This window comes from Loxodonta africana, chromosome 9 (genome assembly GCF_030014295.1).
Source record: "Loxodonta africana isolate mLoxAfr1 chromosome 9, mLoxAfr1.hap2, whole genome shotgun sequence".
NCBI lineage: Eukaryota > Metazoa > Chordata > Mammalia > Proboscidea > Elephantidae > Loxodonta > Loxodonta africana.
The window spans coordinates 82,496,482-82,518,763 of NC_087350.1; the positions used below are offsets into that span (position 1 = coordinate 82,496,482).

A 22,282-nucleotide genomic window follows, 5' to 3' on the forward strand; every position below is an offset into this window, starting at 1 on the left:
ATACAGACAGCTAAAATTAAATAAAATATGCAAACATTTCATTAATGAACTAACAAGGAGTGAGAACTAACATAAGTAGGATTCCTGGTGTGTTTCTTTTCAGAATCAGAGTATGAGGAGTGAGAATTCAATGCTATGGTTGTTATATGAAAAAATTACATTGAAAATATTCTCAGAGATAAAAGTAAATGGGTACAGGAGATTGTCTAGCAGGTAGATGGCTCTCTGAGACTGAGAATAAAAATTCACCATTGTAAAAGCTTGATGAGGTAGGCAAAAGAAATGAGATCATCTATGGTACTGTGAATTTTAGAAACCAAAAGTATGGGTGAAATTGGGATGATTAAAAAAAAAAAAACTTTGTTAACCAATAAAATAATTGATTCAGGCAAGCATCATCAATGTATGCTAAACTTATTGGGTAAGAGGTTGTTGGGGAAACAGGATGTTGATATAATTTCATGTATAATCCCAGGGATCATTAATTACAAAGGGGAAAAGGTAACTTTACATTGGAGAAATCTGGCATTTAACCAAGAGACCAAACTAAATATCAGCAATGAGACAAAGTGACACGATGTGCCTCCTGATGCATTGTGAAGGAATCATCCATGTCATGTTTTTGCCAAAAATATTTAACCAGATTCTAAACACGAAGAAACAATTAGACAAATCCAAATTAAAGGGCATTATCAAAACAACTGGCCTAGACTCTTCAAAAGTGGTAATTTCTTAAAACGCTGAAAAAAACAAAGTGAGGGAATTTTGTTAGATTAAAGGAAACTAAATAAACAGGAAAATCAAATGCAAAATGTCATGATCCTTGACTGAATCACGGATCAAAAAGGGAAATATATATATATAACATTATTGACACAACTGGAGAAAATTATGGTCTATGTATTAGGTAATATCATTATATCATGAAATTTCTTAACTGTGATCATAGTATTGAGGTTATGTAGGAGAAAGTCCTATTTCCAGGCATCATATGCTGAAGTACTTTGGTGTGAAGTAACATGGTATCTGAAACTTACTTTCAAATGGTTCAGAAAAAAATGTTTATGTATGTGAATACATATATTTGAGAGAATGAGATAAAGTAAATGTGGCAAAATGTTAACAACCTGTGAATTCAGGCAACCTAAATTTGGGTGTTCGTAGTATTATTCCTTCAAATTTTAAGTTTGAAAAAAAAAATTTTTTTTTTGAGAAAAGAGAGGAGAGCCAAAGTGTATGGATTTACTTTTACACTACTCAATATATGACCATAGAATCTGTAAGGATACATAAGAAACAAGTAACAGTGAGAGGGGAACTAGGAGAAAGGAAGGGGATAGAGTATAGAAAAACAAGTGTGGGTAGGAGATTCTTTATTGATACTATATTGTACCTTTAAAATTCTTGAGCCATATAAATACATAATTGGAAGAGAGGAATAAAATTAAATTAAAACAAAGTTCCGGCAAAAATAATGAATGTGCTGAGCTAAGATCATACTGGTTTTCTTCAGAGGTTCCCAGACAAATATTTAGACGGGAAGGATTATTCAAATACTTAATACCTGTGATTTTTTAAAGCTGTTGGTGAAGGGTTATCAAAATCACTGGGTTGGGTAGGGACAGGAAGCACTGGGGTTTTCAGCCTTACACCCCAGGTGGGCATGCCCTCACCAGTTGAAAACCAACAGTCAGAAGAAGAAATATTCCTATGAAAATGTCATATGCATAAATGTGTGAATGAGAAAAAAAAAGACTGAGAATCACTATCCTATGCAAAATGACCATAGTTTAGCTCATCATATTACTACATTCCACTGTCATCTCAGGTTAAAGGTCCCAAATCCCTGCTGTCAGTTTCAGCATGGGACCTGCACATTAGGAAGAGAAAGTGCTTTTTTCCCAATACCCACCTGAGGGCCCGCCGCTCTGGATAATCGAGGTCATAACTTTGCACAGAGTCATTGCAAGAGTCTCGGGAACTGCCCTGAAGTAGCAGCTGCTGTGGCAATTGCACTGGCACAGAGAACTGGTGCACAGAAGCATTGGGCTGGGACGTCGTATGGTAAGGAGGTGGGATGCTATTGCTGGTCTCACTACGATAGTCACTATCTCGGTCATCAACAGCACTATCAGGGTCTTCAAAAGCTGTGGAATAAGCACAATCAATCAAAGTACTCCATCTTGATTTAGTTTTTTAGAATTTTTTTGCTTCTAGCTTAGGTAGTCACAAGTCTGGACCTTGAGAACAAGAGCAAGCTGGGCCCAGTGACCTCAATGCCATGTGCAGAATTATCTCAATTAACAGCCACAAGTTTCTCTTTATCAAATGAGATAAGATACTTGGTTTAATATTAGTGCTGATTCTTAGGGGGGCTCCAAGTGGCATTTTCGCAAAGCAGGAATTCTCTGAAATTCTGCTGCTATAGCTATCGTAACTTAAAAAGAATCTGCTTTTAAATGTCATAGATTCTGGTCCTCTACTATTTTCAAAGAGGGGCAGAGGGAAAGAAATGGCTTTTCCATAGCTCAGAAACGATAAATTTTTGTTTAAAGTTCGCTTGGTGTTTTCAGGCTTTAAAATACATGGACTGAACCAAATAAGTAGATTCAACAACAGAAGCTAGTCCCAGAAGTCAGGAAGCTCAAGGCCAAGGCTCAGAAGTCAAGCCTAAAGCTCTAGATGCTGAGAACACGGTCTTAACTGTCTTGCTGCAACACGAGATTTTTCTAACAATTCCTGTCAAGCACTTACACCCTGAGCTCAGAATCCCCATCCAAAGCAAGAGCTGAAGGAGAAGAGGAAAGCATAAGCACTGCCAATGGGCTTTTGCTGACAATGCAGTCAAATTTTTCTAACAGCAATGACTGTAATTTCATATGATTATTTCTGCCTTTCAGGCCAGTAGCTCACTGACTGGCTATGGTATTTTGGGCTATTTTTAATGTTAGCTAAAATGACCACAGTTACAAATTCTTTCCCAAGCAAATAAAAAAAAGTACAATACTATGCTTGAACGGGGAGCGCAACCTAAGAGCACTTTGTAAACTATTTTATGGAGAAGCCATTTCTGATACTACCCCCAAAAGTGTATGATTTACAAGGTCCCACAAGGCCCTTTCTTGCCAAATTCCTATTTGGCTCAAAATGAGGAAAAGGAATCTTTGCAGTCCAAAATGGAGGTACTTTTAGAAGATGATGGACTCTTATATTAGCCATTTTAAAAGATAATCCTGAGTAATATTAACAAGGGAAGTTTCCTGAAGGCCGTAAGATTAGGCTTTTACAATAACTGGGTTTTGTTTTTAGGGTAGGAGACAGGACCTGCATCCATGCAGTGGAAATAGGAAAGAATAAACTAGAAAAAAAATTTTCCAGACAATATTAGTAAAACTTGGGAACAAATTAAAGGTCATAGGAAAATGACCCTTTGGCTTCTACGTTAGACATCTTTAAAAAGCCATCTTGGTAAACAATAATTCACTAAAACAGATAAGGAGAACAAACACGTGGGTTTTATAAGTAAGAAAAAAAACAAGCACTGGATTCCAGACAACATTCATGGTACAGCTGGGGGTAGGAGTGAGAAGGAGATCTTTGAACTCTTCTCATTTGAGTTTATAACAACATGGTGAACATTGGGGGGAAAAAAAAAGGAAAGAGAGAGGACAGGCATCAGGACCTCAGGGGGAAAAAAAAATCAGCATGAAAAAGAGGCTAACTTTCACATGCTCAGTAACAAAATTAGTAACACTTGCTAGTTAAAGTAAGGCGGTCCCTTCACCAGGGCACACACAGTAAAAATTGAAAACAAAAGTAAACAATGGGATGCAGGGCATTCTCTTTACAAAAGCTGTATTCTGATCACACACTAGGCAAGAGAGACCTTGAAGGCACTGGTTTTAGTCCTTGATGCACTTGTTCTTAAGACTAGAAAGGATCGAGGGATAAAACCACTTTATCTTTCAGACTTAATTCTTTCTGAACCCACAGAAGGAGTAAGTCTGAAGAAGTCAGTGCTGGATTATTCATGCCTACAGATGAGGGGACAGAGGTGACAATGGAAACAAAGTCAGAAGTGACTTAAACTCCAGCAGAAGTATTAGCACATAATTTACAGAACCAAGACTGAGTCTCCAATGGAAGGAACAGTGATAGAGGGTAACACAGCCAGAGTTAGGAGCCCACAATCCAGAGCCAGATATACATGGCGGACCCTGAGTTTCTCACTGCATCTGACCCATTACTCCTAAATAATAATCTCCTTTATTAATTTTGCTAGGCTAAGAAGAGGGAGGGATCCTCTAAAACTTTCCTAAAAGCTGACATTTCTATACTAAAGAAATAAAGGGCTATCTTAAAGAACAAAGAGTCCATGGAAAGAAAAGGTTGGGAATAGAAGAAGAGTATGAAAAGCAGGAAGAGGCAGGAAAAATAAATAAAAGTGAGGTGAGACAGAGGAGAGAAAGAGACAAAATGGAAAGAGGATAAAGGTCAGATTTTCTCCCCCTGCCCTGACCCATTATCCCGTTTCCCTAGAAAGTAAATCTCCTGCCACCATCCAAAGTTGATTAGAAACTGTTGCTGTTGTTGTTGTTGTTAGGTGCCACTGAGTCTATTCCGACTCACTGCGACCCTCTATATAACATCCAAACACCATCCAGTCCTGCACCATCCTTACAATCATTGCTATGTTTGAGCCCATTATTGCAGCCACTGTGTCAATACATTTTGAGGGTTTTCCTCTTTCTCGATGACCCTCTACTTTATCAATCATGATGTCCTTCTCCAGAGACTAGTCTCTCCTGATAACATGTCCAAAGTAGGTGAGATGAAGTATCATCATCCTCACTTCCAAGGAGTATTGGCTATATTTCCTTTAACACAGATTTGTTCATTCTTCTGGTAGTCTATGGTATATTCAATACTCTTTCCAAATAATTCAAATTCATCAATTCTTCTTCCGTCTTATTGTCTCGTTTTCAAATGCATATGAGGTGACTGAAAATATCATGGCTTGGCTCAGGTGCACCTTAGTCCTGAAAGTGACCTCTTTGTTTTTTAACACTTTAAAGAGGTCTTTTGCAGCAGACTCACCCAAGGAAATACGTCATCTGATTTCTTGACTGCTGCTTCTATGGGTGTTGATTGTGGATCCAAGTAAAATGAAATCCTTGACAACTTCAATCTTTTCTCCATTTATCATGATGTTGGAAACCCTGGTGGCGTAGTGGTTAAGTGCTATGGCTGCTAACCAAAGGGTCAGCAGTTTGAATCCACCAGGCGCTCCTTGGAAACTCTATGGGCAGTTCTACTCTGTCCTATAGGGTCGCTATGAGTCGGAATCGACTAGACGGCACTGGGTTTGGTTTTTGGTTTATCATGATATTGCTTATTGGTCCAGTTGTGAGGATTTTTGTTTTCTTTATGTTGAGGTGTAATCCATACTGAAGGCTATAATTTTTTATATTCATCAGTAAGTGCTTCAAGTCCTCTTCACTTCAGCAAGCAAGGTTGTGTCGTCTGCACATCGCAGGTTGTTAATGAGTCTTTCCTCCAATCCTGATGCCTCGGTCTTCTTTACATAGTCCAGCTTCTCAGGTTATTTGCTCAACATACAGACTGAATAAATATGGTGAAAGGATACAACCCTGACGCATACCTTTCCTGATTTTAAACCACGCACTATCCCCTTCTTCTGTTCAAACAACTGCCTGTTGGTCTACGTAGAGGTTCCACATGAGCACAATTAAGTGTCCTGGAAGGTGGAGGAAGGCATCTCAGCCATGGACCTCTTCATCATTGATGGTAAAGGGATCCTTTGGCAGATCACTGTAAATGACCTCTCTGTCGGCCACTCTATGGATGAGACTTTCAGACTAGTTCAAGCCTTCCAGTTCAGGGACAAACATGGGGAAGTGTGCGCAGCTGGCTGGAAGCATGGCAATGATACCATCAAGCCTGACATCCAGAAGAGCAGAGTATTTCTCCAAGTGGAAGTGGGTGCTAGGCCATTTTAGTGCCAGGCTGCAGTGAGCAGCTTGAGAACAAAAAACGTCTTTTGTACTTTCTTCTTGCTTAAAACACAAGGCCTTAGACTCAGCTGAGACATGGTATGTGATAAGACAAGCTTTCCTGCAGGGGTTGAGAAGCCAGGCTTTTTTCATTTCTGATGGAAATAGCCTGAGCTCTGCGATAGGACAGGCCAGCTGATAGGTACCATGTACCAGTAGTGGGACCTGAGCCCACTGAACTTATGCAGTTTCTAATAAACTTAAACCAGAAAAAAAAAATTTTTTTTGAACTGAGGAAAAAAAAAAAAGAACATTCTTCTCAATGTTACCCATAATTTGTTATGATCCACACAGTTGAATGCCTTTACATAGTCAATAAAACACAGGTAAACATATCTCTGGTATTCCCTGCTTTCAGCCAGGATCCATCTGACTTCATCAACAATATCCCTTATTCTAAGTCCTCATCTGAATCCGGCTTGAATTTCTGGCAGTTCCCTGTTTATGTACTGCCACAACCACTTCTGAATGATCTTCAGCAAACTTTTACTTGTGTGTAATATTAATGACATCATTCAATAATTTCTATATTTGGTTGGATCATCTTTCTTAGAAATAGACAAAAATATGGATCTCTTTTTTTTCCAGTTGGTTGGCCACATAGTTATTAGCAATCTTCCAAATTTCTTGGCAAAGATGAGTGAAGACTTCCAGCACTTCATCTGTTTGTTGAAACATCTCAATTGGTATTCTGTCAATTCCTGGAGTCTTGTTTTTTGCCAATGCCTTCAGTCCAGAATGGACCTCTTCTTTCAGTACCATTGGTTCCTGATCATATGCTACCCTCCCAAAATGGCTGAAAGCTAACCAGTTCTTTTTGGTACACTGCTTCAGGGTATTCCTTCCATCTTCTTTTAATGCTTCCTGTGTTGTTCAGTATTTTGCCCACAGAATCCTTCACTATTCCAACTCGAGGCTTGAACTTTTTCTTCAGTTCTTTCAGCTTGAGAAACACCAACCACATTCTTCCCTTTTGGTTTTCTAACTCCAGGTCTCGGCACATGTCATAGTAATACTTTACTTTGTCTTCACGAACCACCCTATGAAATCTTCTGTTCAGCTCTTTTACTTCATCATTTCTTCCGTTTGCTTTGGCTACTAGATGTTCAAGAACAAGTTTCAGAGTTTCTCCTGACATCCATTTTGGTCTTTTCTTTCTTTCCTGTCTTTTTAAAGACCTTTTACATTCTTCATGTATGCTGTCTCTGATGTTGTTCCACAACTCATCTGGTCTCCTGTGACTAGAGTTCAACTTGTCAAATCTAGTTTTGAGATGGTCTCTAAATTCAGGTGGGATACACTCAAGGTTATACTTTGGCTCTCATGGACTTGTTCTAATTTTCTTCAGCTTCAGCTTGAACTTGCCCATGAGCAACTGATGCTCTGTTCCGCAGTTGGTCCCTGGCCTCGTTCTGACTGATGATATTGAGCTTTTCCATTGTCTCTTACCACAGATGTAGTTGATTTGATTCCTGTGTATTCCATCTGGCGAGGTCCAAGTCGCTGTTTGTTGAAAAACGGTACTTGCAATGAATACATCGTTGGTCTTGCAAAATTCCGTCACACAATATCCGGCGTCATTTCTACCACCAAGGCTTTATTTTCCAACTACTGATCCTTCTTTGGTTTCAAATTACCAGTAATTATCAATGCATCCTGATCGCATGTTCGCTCAATTTCAGACCACAAAAGTTGGTAATAATTTTCAATTTCTTCATTGCTGGCCTTAGTGGTTGGTGCATAAATTTGAATAATCTTTGTATTAATTGATCTTCCTATCACTGACACCACTGTACTTCAGAATAGATCTTGAAATGTTCTTTTTGACAACGACTGCAATGCCATTCCTCTTCAAGTTGTTGTTCCAATTCAAAATGGCCAATACCAGTTCATTTCTGATCATTAATGCCTAGGATACCAATCTTAATGCATTTCAATTTTATTATTTCCAATTTTCCTACATTCATACTTCATCCATTCGATGTTGTGATTATTTTTTTAAATAATTTTTATTGTGCTTTAAGTGAAAGCTTACAAATCAAGTCAGTCTGTCATGTATAAACTTATATACACCTTACTACATATTCCCATTTACTCTCCCCCTAATGAGTCAGCCCACTCCCTCCTCCCAGTCTCTCCTTTCGTGACCGTTTTGCCACTTTCTAACCCTCTCTACCCTCCCATCTCCCCTCCAGACAGGAGATAAAAACACAGTCTCAAGTGTCCACCTGATACAAGTAGCTCACTCTTCATCAGTATCTCTCTCCAACCCACTGTCCAGTCCCTTCCACGTCTGATGAGTTGTCTTTGGGAATGGTTCCTGTCCTAGGCCAACAGAAGGTTTGGGAACCATGACCGACAGGATTCTTCTAGTCTCAGTCAGACCATTAAGTCTGGTCTTTTTATGAGAATTTGGGGTCTGCATCCCACTGTTCTCCTGCTCCCTCAGGGGTTCTCTGTTGTGCTGCCTGTCAGGGCAGTCATCGGTTGTGGCCAGGCACCATCTAGTTCTTCTGCTCTCAGGATGATGTAAGTCTCTAGTTCACGTGGCCCTTTCTATCTCTTGGGTTCATAGTTATCATTCTCCTTTGATCCAGGTGGGTTGAGACCAACTGATGCATCTTAGATGGCCGCTTCTTAGCATTTAAGACCCCAGACACGACACTTCAAAGCGGGATGCAGAATGTTTTCTTAATAGAATTTATTTTCCAACTGACTCAGAAGTCTCCTTAAGCCATAGTCCCCAAAACCCCACCCTTGCTCTGCTGACCTTCAAAGCATTCAGTTTATCCCAGAAACTTCTTTGCTTTTGGTCCAGTTCAGTTGAGCTGACCTTCCCTGTATTGAGCATTGTCCTTCCTTTCACCTAAAGTAGTTCTTATCTACTATCTAATCAGTAAATAACCCTCTCCCACCCTCCCTCCCCCCACCCCATAACCACAAAAGAATGTGTTCTTCTCAGTTTAAACTATTTTTCAAGATCTTATAATAGTGGTCTTGTACAATATTTGTCCTTCTGCATCTGACTAATTTCACTCAGCATAATGCCTTCCAGGTTCCTCCATGTTATGAAATGTTTCACAGATTCGTCACTGTTCTTTATCGATGCGTAGTATTCCATTGTGTGAATATACCACAATTTATTTAACCATTCATCCGTTGATGGACACCTTCGTTGCTTCCAGCTTTTTGCTATTGTAAACAGTGCTGCAGTAAACATGGGTGTGCATATATCTGTTCGTGTACAGGCTCTTATTTCTCTAGGGTATATTCCGAGGAGTGGGATTTCTGGGTTGTATGGTAGTTCTTTTTCTAACTTTTTAAGAAAATGCCAGATAGATTCCCAAAGTGGTTGTACCATTTTACATTCCCACCAGCAGTGTATAAGAGTTCCAATCTCTCCGCAGCCTCTCCAATATTTATTGTGTTGTGTTTTTTGGACTAATGCCAGCCTTGTTGGAGTGAGATGGAATCTCATTGTAGTTTTAATTTGCATATCTCTAACGGCTAATGATCGAGAGCATTTTCTCATGTATCTGTTAGCTGCCTGAATATCTTCTTTAGTGAAGTGCATGTCCATACCCTTTGCCCAGTTTTTGATTGGGTTGTTTGCCCTTTTGGGGTTGAGTTTTAACAGAATCATATAGATTTTAGAGATCAGGCGTTGGTCAGAGATGTCATAGCTGAAAATTTTTTCCCAATCTGTAGGTGGTCTTTTTACTCTTTTGGTGAAGTCTTTAGATGAGCGTAGGTGTTTGATTTTTAGGAGCTCCCCGTTATCTGGTTTCTCTTCGTCATTTTTAGTAATGTTTTGTATTCTGTTTATGCCTTGTATTAGGGCTCCTAACGTTGTCCCTATTTTTTCTTCCATGATCTTTATCGTTTTAGTCTTTATGTTTAGGTCTTTGATCCACTTGAAGTTAGTTTTTGTGCATGGTGTGAGGTATGGGTCCTGTTTCATTTTTTTGCAAAGGGATATCCAGTTATGCCAGCGCCATTTGTTAAAAAGACTATCTTTTCCCCAATTAACTGACACTGGGCCTTTGTCAAATATCAGCTGCTCATACGTGGATGGATTTATATCTGGGTTCTCAATTCTGTTCCATTGGTCTATGTGTCTGTTGTTGTTCCAGTACTAGGCTGTTTTGACTACTATGGCTGTATAATATGTTCTAAAATCAGGTAGAGTGAGGCCTCCCACTGTCTTCTTCTTTTTCAGTAATGCTTTACTCATCCGAGGCTTCTTTCCCCTCCGTATGAAGTTGGTGATTTGTTTCTCCATCACATTAAAAAATGTCATTGGAATTTGGATCGGAAGTGCATTGTATGTATAGATGGCTTTTGGTAGAATAGACATTTTTACTATGTTAAGTCTTCCTATCCATGAGCAAGGTATGTTTTTCCACTTATGTAGGTCCCGTTTAGTTTCTTGCACTAGTACTCTGTAGTTTTCTTTGTATAGGTCTTTTACATCCTTGGTAAGATTTATTCCTAAGTATTTTATCTTCTTGGGGGCTACTGTGAATGGTATTGATTTGGTGATTTCCTCTTTGATGTTCTTTTTGTTGATGTAGAGGAATCCAAGTGATTTTTGTATGTTTATCTTGTAACCTGAGACTCTGCCAAACTCTTCTATTAGTTTCAGTCATCTTCTGGAGGATTCCTTAGGGTTTTCTGTGTATAAGATCATGTCATCTGCAAATAGAGATAATTTCACTTCTCCCTTGCCAATCCAGATGCCCTTTGTTTCTTTGTCTAGCCTAATTGCTCTGGCTAGGACCTCTAGCACAATGTTGAATAAGAGCAATGATAAAAGGCATCCTTGTCTGGTTCCCGTTCTCAAGGGAAAATGCTTTCAGGCTCTCTCCATTTAGAATGATGTTGGCTGTTGGCTTTGTATAGATGCCTTTTATTATGTTGAGGAATTTTCCTTTAACTCCTATTTTGCTGACACTTTTTATATTGAATGGGTGTTAGACTTTGTCAAATGTCTTTTCTGCATCAATTGATAAGATCATGTGGTTTTTGTCTTTTGTTTTATTTATATGGTGGATTACATTAATGGTTTTTCTAATATTAAACCATAAATCCCACTTGGTCTTGGTGGATTATTTTTTTTGATATGTCGTTGAATTCTATCGGCTAGAATTTTTTTGAGGATTTTTGCAAAATTTTCTCTTTTTTGTGATGTCTTTGCCTGGTTTTGGTATCAGGGAGATGGTGGCTTCATAGAATGAGTTGGGTAGTATTCCGTCATTTTCTATGCTTTGAAATACCTTCAGTAGTAGTGGTGTTAACTCTTCTCTGAAAGTTTGGTAGAACTCTGCAGTGAAGCCGTCCGGGCCAGGGCTTTTTTTTGTTGGGAGTTTTTTGATTACCGTTTCAATCTCTTTTTTTGTTATGGGTCTATTTAGTTGTTCTACTTCTGAATGTGTTAGTTTAGGTAGGTAGTGTTTTTCCAGGAATTCATCCATTTCTTCTAGGTTTGCAAATTTGTTAGAGTACAATTTTTCGTAATAATCTGATATGATTCTTTTAATTTCAGTTGGTTCTGTTGTGATGTGGTCCTTCTCATTTCTTATTCGAGTTATTTGTTTCCTTTCCTGTATTTCTTTAGTCAGTCTAGCCAATGGTTTATCAATTTTGTTAATTTTTTCAAAGAACCAGCTTTTGGCTTTGTTAATTCTTTCAATTGTTTTTCTGTTCTCTAATTCATTTAGTTCAGCTCTAATTTTTATTATTTGTTTTTTTCTGGTGCCTGATGGGTTCTTTTGTTCCTCACTTTCTATTTGTTCAAGTTGTGGGGACAGTTTTCTGATTTTGGCTCTTTCTTCTTTATGTATGTGTGCATTTATCGATATAAATTGACCTCTGAGCACTGCTTTTGCTGTGTCCCAGAGGTTTTGATAGGAAGTGTTTTCATTCTCGCTGCATTCTATGAATTTCTTTATTGCCTCCTTAATGTCTTCTATAACCCAGTCTTTTTTCAGCAGGGTATTGTTCAGTTTCCAAGTGTTTGACTTCTTTTCCCTGATTTTTCTGTTATTGATTTCCACTTTTATGGCCTTGTGGTCTGAGAAGATGCTTTGTAATATTTCGATGTTCTGGATTCTGCAAAGGTTTGTTTTATGACCTAATATGTGATCTATTCTAGAGAATGTTCCATGTGCACTAGAAAAAAAAGTATACTTTGCAGCTGTTGGGTGGAGTGTTCTGTATAGGTCTATGAGGTCAAGTTGGTTCATTGTAGCAATTAGGTCTTCCGTGTCTCTATTGAGCTTCTTACTGGAAGTCCTATCCTTCTCCGAAAGTGGTGTGTTGAAGTCTCCTACTGTAATTGTGGAGGTGTCTATCTCACTTTTCACTTCTATTAAAGTTTGTTTTATGTATCTTGCAGCCCTGTCACTGGGTGCATAAATATTTAATATGGTTATATCTTCCTGGTAAATTGTCCCGTTAATCATTATGTAGTGTCCTTCTTTATCCTTTGTGGTGGGTGTAACTTTAAAGTCTATTTTGTCAGAAATTAATATTGCTACTCCTGCTCTTTTTTGATTGTTATTTGCTTGATATCTTTTTTTCCATCCTTTGAGTTTTAGTTTGTTTGTATCTCTAAGTCTCTGATGTGTCTCTTATAGGCAGCATATAGACGGATCGTGTTTCTTTATCCAGTCTGAGACTCTCTGTCTCTTTATTGGTGCATTTAGTCCATTTACATTCGGCATAATTATAGATAAGTATGTGTTTAGTGGTGTCATTTTGATGCCTTTTTGTGTGTGTTGTTGACAATTTCATTTTTCCATTTACTTTTTTTGCTGAGACGTTTTTCTTTGTAAATTGTGCGCTCCTCATTTTCATAGTAGTCGAATTTATGTTTGCTGAGTCATTATGTTTTTCTTGGTTTTTATTTTGAGTTATGGAGTTGTTAGACCTCTTTGTGGTTACCTTAACATTTACCCCTATTTTTCTAAGTAAAAACCTAACTTGTATCATCCTATAGCACCTTGTTTTCCTCTCCATATGGCAGTTCTATGCCTCCTGTATTTAGTCCCTCTTTTTGATTATTGTGATCTTTTACATAATGACTTCAATGATTCCCTGTTTTGATATTATTGATTTTCTGACCAAACAATTTCCTTTAGTATTTCTTGTAGCTTTGGTTTGGTTTTTGCAAATTCTCTAAGTTGTGTTTATCTGTAAGTGTTTTAATTTCACCTTCATATTTGAGAGAGAGTTTTGCTGGATATATGATCCTTGACTGGCAGTTTTTCTCCTTCAGTGCTCTGTATATGTCATCCCATTGCCTTCTTGACTGCATGGTTTCTGCTGAGTAGTCTGAACTTATTCTTATTGATTCTCCTTTGTAGGAGACCTTTCTTTTATCCCTGGCTGCTTTTAAAATTTTCTCTTTATCTTTGGTTTTGGCAAGTTTGATGATAATATGTCTTGGTGATTTTCTTTTTGGATCAATCTCATATGGGGTTCGATAAGCATCTTAGATAGATATCCTTTCATCTTTCACGATGCCAGGGAAGTTTTCTGCCAACAGATCTTCAACTATTCTCTCTGTATTTTCTGTTAACCCTCCCTGTTCTGGAACTCCAGTCACATGCAAGTTATTCTTCTTTATAGAGTCCCATGTGATTCTTAGGGTTTCTTCATTTTTTTAAATTCTTTTATCTGATTTTTCTTCAACTATATATATATATATTTTATATATATATACTTTTTATTGGTGTCAATTTATACTGTCAATTTTATATTGGTGTCAATTGCCTTACCCTCCAACTCCCTCACTCTGCATTCCAATTGCTTGATTCTGCTCCTCTGACTTCCTATTGAGTTGTCTAATTCTGTAATTTTACGGTTAATCTTTTGTATTTCTGAATGCTATCTGTCTATGGATTCTTGCAGCTTATTAATTTTTCCAGTATGTTCTTGAATAACCTTTCTGATTTCGTCAACTGCTTTATCAGTGTGTTCCTTGGCTTTTTCTGTAGATTGCCTTATTTCATCTCTGAGGTCATCCCTGATGTCTTGAAGCATTCTGTAAATTAGTTTTTTGTATTCTGCATCTGGCAATTCCAGGATTTGTATCTTCATTTGGGAAAGATTTTGATTCTTTAATTTGGGGAGTTGTAGAAGCAATCATGGTCTGCTTCTTTATGTGGTTTGGTATCGACTGCTGTCTCTAAGCCATCTATAAGATATTGTAATGATTTCTCTTATTTTATATTTGCTCACTGAGTCTTATCTTGTTTTGTTTTCTTTCAATATACGTAGATGGGCTACTAGATTGCGCTGCCTTGATTGTTGTGGCCTTTGAATCACTTATGTCCTATTACCAGCTGGTTTGGGCTGTTACCAGGTATATAAACCTAAGAGTCCATTCACTATTCTTGAGTAGAATCTGATTTTGGGTCACCACGTGTGTGGTGTAGACTTTCACCGATTCACTTAGAGGAGTAGTGGTGATAGTTGTGTGCACCAGATTCTAGTAGCAGCAGGGGGTCACACTCCGGGGGGGGGGCAGGATGCTGACAGGCTTCCCCCAAGTGCCAGCGAGGTAGGTGTGTCTCTATTCCTAAAGCACTTTGGTGGGTGGGTCTGCAGCTGTACCTTAGGCACCCAATGCACGTACCTCTACAGATTGGTAGGTGTCACTATCCTCAGCCCCCTTTGGCAGGAGGCTAGATGGTTTGGGTGGAGCTTCAGCCCTCAGTTCCCGTTGTGGGTCAGTGAGGGCTCTGTTTAATAGGTAGAGATATCAGACCTGGAAAAATCTTGTCTTTCTAGTCAGATCACTATTAGAATTGCCTTTGCATTATAATAGCCACCCTGTTCCGTGTAGGGAGGAAAGCCCAAGACTGTGGATCCCATATGCTTGGCTTGAGCTGGTTCTGTATTTTTATTCCAATTTCGGGAAGTCAGGGAAGGATTTTTTCGTCCCTGGGACTCGAAGGCACTGAGTCTAGGTTCTCTCAGGCTAGAAGAATGGGTTAGGAAAAGACAAAAACAAAAACCAAAACAAAAAAAAAGCAAAGCACTTTACTCCCTGGCCCAGGAAATTCCAATGTTAATGAAGCCACCTGGGAAGGGAGGGGAGGGATCAGATAGATAGGAGAGAGTAGCACCCAGGAATATAGACAAAGTTACGTATCTTGCTTGGTGATGACTGTTTTATCTGAGATTCCTGAGGGGCGTGTAGCCTGTTTGCGTTGGCTGGGTCGAGATTGCCCCCCGAGGGTCAGGCCTGTGTCCTGTGCTTGTGCTGTCTCAGAAGCTGTGGTCAGCTCCTCTGCTCCCAGTCCAAAGCCCAGCACCAAGGTTCCCCAGCTGCGACATTGCACTCCAGGCTCCAAAACCAGTTGCTGCCTCCCAGTAACTTCTCCTCCTGTCAGCCGTGTTACTGCGCTGCCTGCATGCGCTGGCTGGACTTCCCCCAAGGTCACTTCAGGGGGCTAGGGCTGCCTCCCGTGTTTGTGCCGTCTCAGGAAGCCGTGCTCAGCTCCCCTGAGCCCAGTCCAAAGCCCGGCACCAAGGTTTTCTGACTGGGACGCTGGCTCCAGGCTCCAAAAACAGTCGCTGCTTCCCCAGGGTTGCTCGTTCTCTCGTTAGCCGCGTCAGTGTGCAGCCTGCTTGCGCTGGCTGAGTGTTTACAGAGGTTACCCCAGGGGACTAGGGGCGAGGGCTGTGTCCCGTGCCTGTCCTGCCTCAGCAAGCCGCAATCAGCCCCACCACTCGGCACCAGGGAACCGCGAGGGCTCAAGGCTGTGGTGCCGGACACCAGATCCAGAGGCAGTTGCTGCTTCAGGACGCAGCTTTTCGCTCACCTGTCACTCAGGTCAACTCTTTAGATCTGTGTCTGATGGTCAGGGTTCGTAGATTGTCATATATGTGATTGATTCGCTTTTTTTTCCGAGTTTTTGTTGCAAGAGGGATCCAAGGTAGCTTCTACTGAGTCAGCCATCTTGGCCCCGCCTCCCATGTTGTGGTTATTAATGGATGTTTGCAGCTGTTTCTTCTCATGTTGAGTCATGCCACACTGGCAAACGAAGGTTCTGAAAGCTTAACTCCATCCACGGCCTTAAAGCTGACTCTACTTTGAGGAGGCAGCTCTTTCCCAGTCATATTTTGAGTACCTGAGGTGCTCATCTTCCGGCACTATTATCAGACAATGTGCCACTGCTAATCATAATGTTTTCACTGTCTAATTTTTTCAGAAATAGACTGCGAGGTCCTTCTTCCTAGTCTGTCTTAGTCTGGAAGCTCAGCTGAAACCTGTCCACCATGGATGACCCTGCTGGTATTTGAATACTGGTGGCATAGCTTCCAGCATCACAGCAACGCACAGTGTAACAAACTGACAGACGTGTGGTGCGTTCACACTTTACTATACCAATAAACACGAAAGATCAGTCTATGCTGCATATTCTCCCCAATATCCATATTATGCAGACAGAAACCCAAATGATTCAGAATGCACATCAGTGATCCTGACTCTAGTACATTCCCTTCCCAAAATGAGCCTTCCCTCTGGTCACTGTACTCCTTAGACAAGAAACCTAAGGAGAGGACATTCTACAACTTTATAAGACTGATGGTGCTGTTTATCCCTGGTGAAGAAAAATCAGGAGATCCTATCAGGAGTATGACTGGGACTTTGGGCTGAAATTCCTCTCTCTGTCTCTGTCAATCTCTCTCTCTCTCTCACACACACACACACAAGAAGTCTTCAAGAAAACAGCCTGAAAGGATGTAACATTCCACTGCAGGCAACTGTCTCCTAAGATTACAGTGGGATATGAGGGGAGAATGGAATTATATATGCTTGTACTCATGAATATCCAGCTTTATGGTTCAGAGGTAGTATGTTAAAGGTTAAGAGCAAGAAAATTATAAGGAATTCAAATTCTTACGTACTCTGCTGCTCTCCCCAGCCCAAATAAGTCCAGTGACCTAAGAAAATAGCAAATGGTCACAAAGAAGAGTGACAGAGATAACTTAGGATGAATCCAAAGATCACTTCCCCATCCCAGCAAATATCATATACCTTACCTTACTTGAACCTGTCCTACTTGTATTCCACTAACTTTACATAACATATAAAGCATCTGCCTTCTACTGAACATGTGACAAATCTACAAAATACTCTTGCTCTCTCACTCACTACAAAGGGAAAAAGAAACAGAACAAAACAAAAATGAACAAACAAAAAAATCTAAGAACTACTGCTTCCAAAGTCTTTTAAACCTCCTCTGGCCTAAGTCTCCCCCAGAACATCATCATCGAGGAGTTTAGATACCTTTCCTTAGCCAAAGTTAGAAAAAAATGGATCTCCTGCCTCTAAGAATTGCCTAGAAACCTTAAATAAAACCTACTAAAACAGAAGTTTTGAAAGACAGGAGAAAACTGAAAAACGTTTTCTACTCAATTTTCAATGTCAAAAATTCAGTATTAAATTCCATCCCATACCCAAACTGAATTTGAGGCAACTAATGTGACAAAGAAAATTACTAAAACTAGGCCTTTATTCCAAGAAACAAGGAGTAATTTAGCTTCATAGTCGGAAATATTGGTTTTGATGGGGGACATCTAGCTCAGTTGGCATAACAAAGTTTATTAAGAAAACGTTCTGCATCCCACTTTGGTGAGTGGCACCTGGAGTCTAAAGCTAGCGAGTGGCCACCTAAGATGCATCAATTGGTCCCATCCCACCTGGAACACAGAAGAATGAAGAAAACCAAAGACACAAGGAAAATACCAGCCCAAAGAACTAAAACACCACATAAACCAGAGACTTCACCAGTCTGAGACCAAAAGAACTAGAAGGTGTCCAGCTACCACCAATGACTGCCCTGACTGGGAACACAACAGAGAGTCCCGGCGCCGAAGCAGGAGAAAAGTGTAGAGCAGAACTCAAATTCACATAAAAAGACCAGACTTAATGGTCTGACAGAGACTGGAGAACTCCCAAAACTATGGCCCCTGGACACTCTGTCAACCCAGAACTGAAACCATTTCTGGAGTCCACTCTTCAAAGATTAGATAGGACTATAAAAGAATAACACACGTGAGGAGGGTACTTCTAAGTTCAGTCAGATACACAAGACCAAATGGATGGCTCCTGTTCGGAGACAGGATGAGAAGGCAGGAAGGGACAGGAATTGGGCAAATGGACACAGGGAACCCGGGGTGGAAAGGGGGAGTGTGCTGTCACATTGTAGATTGCAACTAATGTCACAGAACAATATGTGTATAAATTTTTATATGAGAAATTAAATTGATTAACTTGAGCTGTAAACTCTCACCTAAAGCACAATTAAAAAAAAAAAATGCTTGGTTTAAGGAAAAAAAAATACTGGCTTTGAAGTCAAGGAAACCTAAGATATTCTGGCTTTGACACTTATTAGCTCAATCTTTAAAAAGTTACTACAGATGTTTTTTCATCTGTAATATGAGAAAAATAATAGCATGAGCCTCTTTGGGTTATTAAAAGGATTATATAAGAAAGGCGCAGGCAACAGATACATGAGAAAATGCTCTCGATCATTAGCCATTAGAGAAATGCAAATTAAATCTACGATGAGATTCCATCTCACACCAACTAGACTGGCATTAATTCAAAAAACACAAAATAATAAATGTTGGAGAGGCTGTGGAGAGATTGGAACTCTCATACACTGCTGGTGGGATTGTAAAATGGTACAACCACTTTGGAAATCTATCTGGCGTTATCTTAAACAGTTAGAAGTAGAACTACCATACAACCCAGAAATCCCACTCCTCGGAATATACCCTAAAGATACAAGAGCCTTCACACAAACAGATATATGCACACCCATGTTTATTGCAGCTCTGTTTACAATAGCAAAAAGCTGGAAGCAACCAAGATGTCCATCAACGGACGAATGGGTAAATAAATTGTGGTATATTCACACAATGGACTACTACGCATCGATAAAGAACGGTGACAAATCTCTGAAACATTTCATAACATGGAGGAATCTGGAAGGCATTATGCTGAGCAAAATGAGTCAGTTGCAAAAGGACAAATATTGTATAAGACCACTATTATAAGATCTTGAGAAATAGAAAAAACGGAGAAGAACACAGACTTATGTGGTTACAAAGTGGGAGGGAGGGAGAGGGCTTTTTATTGATCAATCTGTAGATAAGAACTGCTTTGGGTGAAGGGAAAGACAACACTCAATACAAGGAAGGTCAGCCTAATTGGACTGGATTAAAAGTAAAGAGGTTTCCGGGATAAAATGAAAGCTTCAAAGGTCAGCGAAGCAGGGGCTGGGGTCTGGGAACTTGGTTTGAGGGGACTTCTAAGTCAATGGGCAAAACAATTCTATTATGAAAACACTCTGCATCCCACTTTGAATTGTGGCGCCTGGGGTCCTAAATGCCAACAAGCGGCCATCTAAAATACATTAATTGGTCTCAACCCACCTGGAGCAAAGGCAAAGGAAGAACACCAAAGTCACACGACAACTAAGAACCCAAGAGACAGAAAGGGCCACATGAACCAGAGACCTACATTATCCTAAGACCAGAAGAACTAGTTGGTGCCCGGCCACAATCGATGTCTGTCCTGTCAGGGAGCACAACAGACAACTCCTGAGTGAGCAGGAGACCAATGGGATACAGACTCCAAATTCTCATGAAAAGACCCTGAAGACAAATCATCAGGCATGAAAAGGACTGGTCAGTGGAGGGGAGAGAGATGCTGATGAAGAGTGAGCTAATTAAATCAGGTGGACATGGGAGAATGTGTTGGCAACTCTTGACTGGAGGGGGGATGGGAAGATAGAGAGAGGGAAGATGGCAAAATTGGCACGAAATGAGAGACTGTAAGGGCTGACTCAATAGGGGGAGAGCAAGTGGGAGAAGGGAGTAAGATGTATGTACACCTACATGTGACAGACTGATTGGAATGGTAAATGTTCACTTGAAGCTTAATAAAAATTAAAAAAAAAAAAAAGAAAGGCATATAAAGTGCTTGGCATAGCCCCTGGAACATGGTGAGCAATTAGCACTTCTTGTTTCACCATGTTACCATGTGTTTGCCTGCCTTACAGATTCCCAATAAATAGGTGGCAGGAAAAAAACATCTCCCAGATCTGCACACTCTTATAGTCCTAATGTCTGCTGGGGGATCTTCAATGTCTGGTCTAGAAAGCCCTCAGAGTTTCGGGGGTGTGGCTCCTTGGAAAGTTTTCCATAAGACTCAAAATTCTGGGACATCAAATGATGTCAACTCAGGCTGGTTTCATTGCCTGAACTAACCCCCAATCTGAGAGATATGGGGCCACTAATTAATCAGTCCCAGGCTAACTCTACAATAAGAGCCAATTTTCATCATATGTATTTACCTTCTTCCTGCCACCTAGGTATTTTCTTCTTACCACTTAGAAAGGGTATACTGGTTTAGTGTGCCATGGGTGGGTAGGTTAAAAGAAAATTCCCCAGTCTTTATCACAGTTGCATGGCAACTGCTAGAGGGTAATTACCTTGTTTTCTTTTAAAAGAAAACTAAAAAATAATCACATAGAATTTCAGAACACATCTCTCAGCCTAGATTGCTCCAGGCAAGTTACAACGCTATTTCTTACTGAAATTCTGAACCCAAAGAAGCCTCTTCCTACAGGATACTGCCTTTATCTTTGGACACTCCATAGCAATGCATAGCAGTTTCTTGTACATGGCAATAAGCATCTATCGTATGAATATATCAAATGAATGATTTGATCCCATCTACTGAGTCCGTCCCTAACCCATGAAAATAATAACGGTCATACACTCTCTCCAACCAGTCCCCTTTTCTCACCACTTCCGCCCAGTACCATTATAAGAGAAATAATACAAATTTAATTAAGCAAGTTTCCTGCCCCACCCTAAACCCCTAACATGCATTAAAATATCTCACTAGTAGTAGAACAACTGAGGATATTAGGTTTAGCTAGGCATACCGAAAAAAAGGAAGGGAGAAATGTTCTAGGAAAAGGAAATTACACATGCAAAGGCCTAGAAGTAAGAGAGAACCTGACACATTCAGTGAACTGAAAATAGTTCTAACACATCTGAATGTGAGACTTCAGGGTTAGGAAAGAACTTCGTGTAATATTTAGAAATTAAGTAATGCTAGGAATTTGGAATTATCTGAAGGGCAATACAGAATCATCACAATTTTTTAGCAAAGAAAGACAGGATCAGATTTGCCATTACAGAAGGAGAACTGTGGTACAGTGTGGCCAATAGTTGGTAGGTAGAAAGGACTGGTGACTGGTGTCAGGGAAGCTGGTAAGGAGGTTGTCTGCACTTACATGATGACGGCCTGAACTAGGGAAGCAGCAGAAGGGGTAGAGAGAATAGATAAAAATTTACGAAATTTTTAGAGGTAAAATCAATAGCGTTAATGAGTAACTTTAATGTAGGAGCAAGGAGTACATGATATAGCCTTGCTTGAGCTACTGGGTGAATGTGACTTCATTGAGGAAAAAAATACAAAAGGGGGCCAGGTTGAAGGAGATGATGAATTCAGTGTTAGATACATTGACTTTGAGGCACCTATGGAATATCTCGAATGAGCATGTCCAGTAGGCACCTGGATAAGTGGGTGTGGAGCTCAGGAAAGGGATATGGAGAAGAAGATGCAGATTTGGAGGTTTTCAGAATACAAGCTACCATACAGGCAGAGATTTTTCTGCTTCGTTCTTACTGTATCTTCACTGTCTAAACAGTTCCTAGCATAAAGTAGATACTCAAAAAAAAGAAAAAAACTATAAATAAATAAGAATAAAAATGTAACTAAATAAAAACACTGAGACAGAGAGTGCAGGATAGAAAAAAAAAGAATGCCTAAGAGGGGGTGGCTAAGGAACAACCACATTTAAAAAGCAGACAAAGGAAAAAAAACTGACCATACCAAGAGTTGATGAGGATGTGGAGCAACTGAAACTCTCTCACTTGTTTGTGAGAATGCTTTCTCACAATGTTTTGGAAAACAGTTTGTCAGTTTCTTACAAAATTAAACACCTACCATATAGCCCAGAAGTCCTGTTCCTAGGGTGGGAGGAAATGTTTTAGTAAAAGGAACTTACACATGCAAAGGCCAGAAGAAAGAGAGAACCTGACATGTTCAGAAAACTGAAAATAGTTCTAGCACATCTGAATGTGAGGCTGCAGGGTTATAAAAGAAC

General features: G+C 39.8%; 1 protein-coding gene across 7 annotated transcripts in view; it reads right to left on the minus strand.

Annotated features, from left to right (window-relative positions):
* UNC13B (unc-13 homolog B) overlaps positions 1–22,282 on the minus strand; it is a 196,617-nt gene that overhangs the window by 95,822 nt on the left and 78,513 nt on the right. For 4 of the 7 annotated variants that reach the window (XM_064291765.1, XM_023545165.2, XM_023545166.2 and 1 more), the window contains exons 8-9: positions 16,998–17,033; positions 1,913–2,147 (exon numbers count right to left, since the gene is read on the minus strand). In XM_064291765.1, the coding sequence (XP_064147835.1) occupies positions 1,913–2,147; positions 16,998–17,033 (271 nt within the window). The remainder of the gene's footprint in view (positions 1–1,912; positions 2,148–16,997; positions 17,034–22,282) is intronic. The other 3 variants (XM_064291767.1, XM_023545167.2, XM_010587852.2) reach the window with 1 other exon arrangement.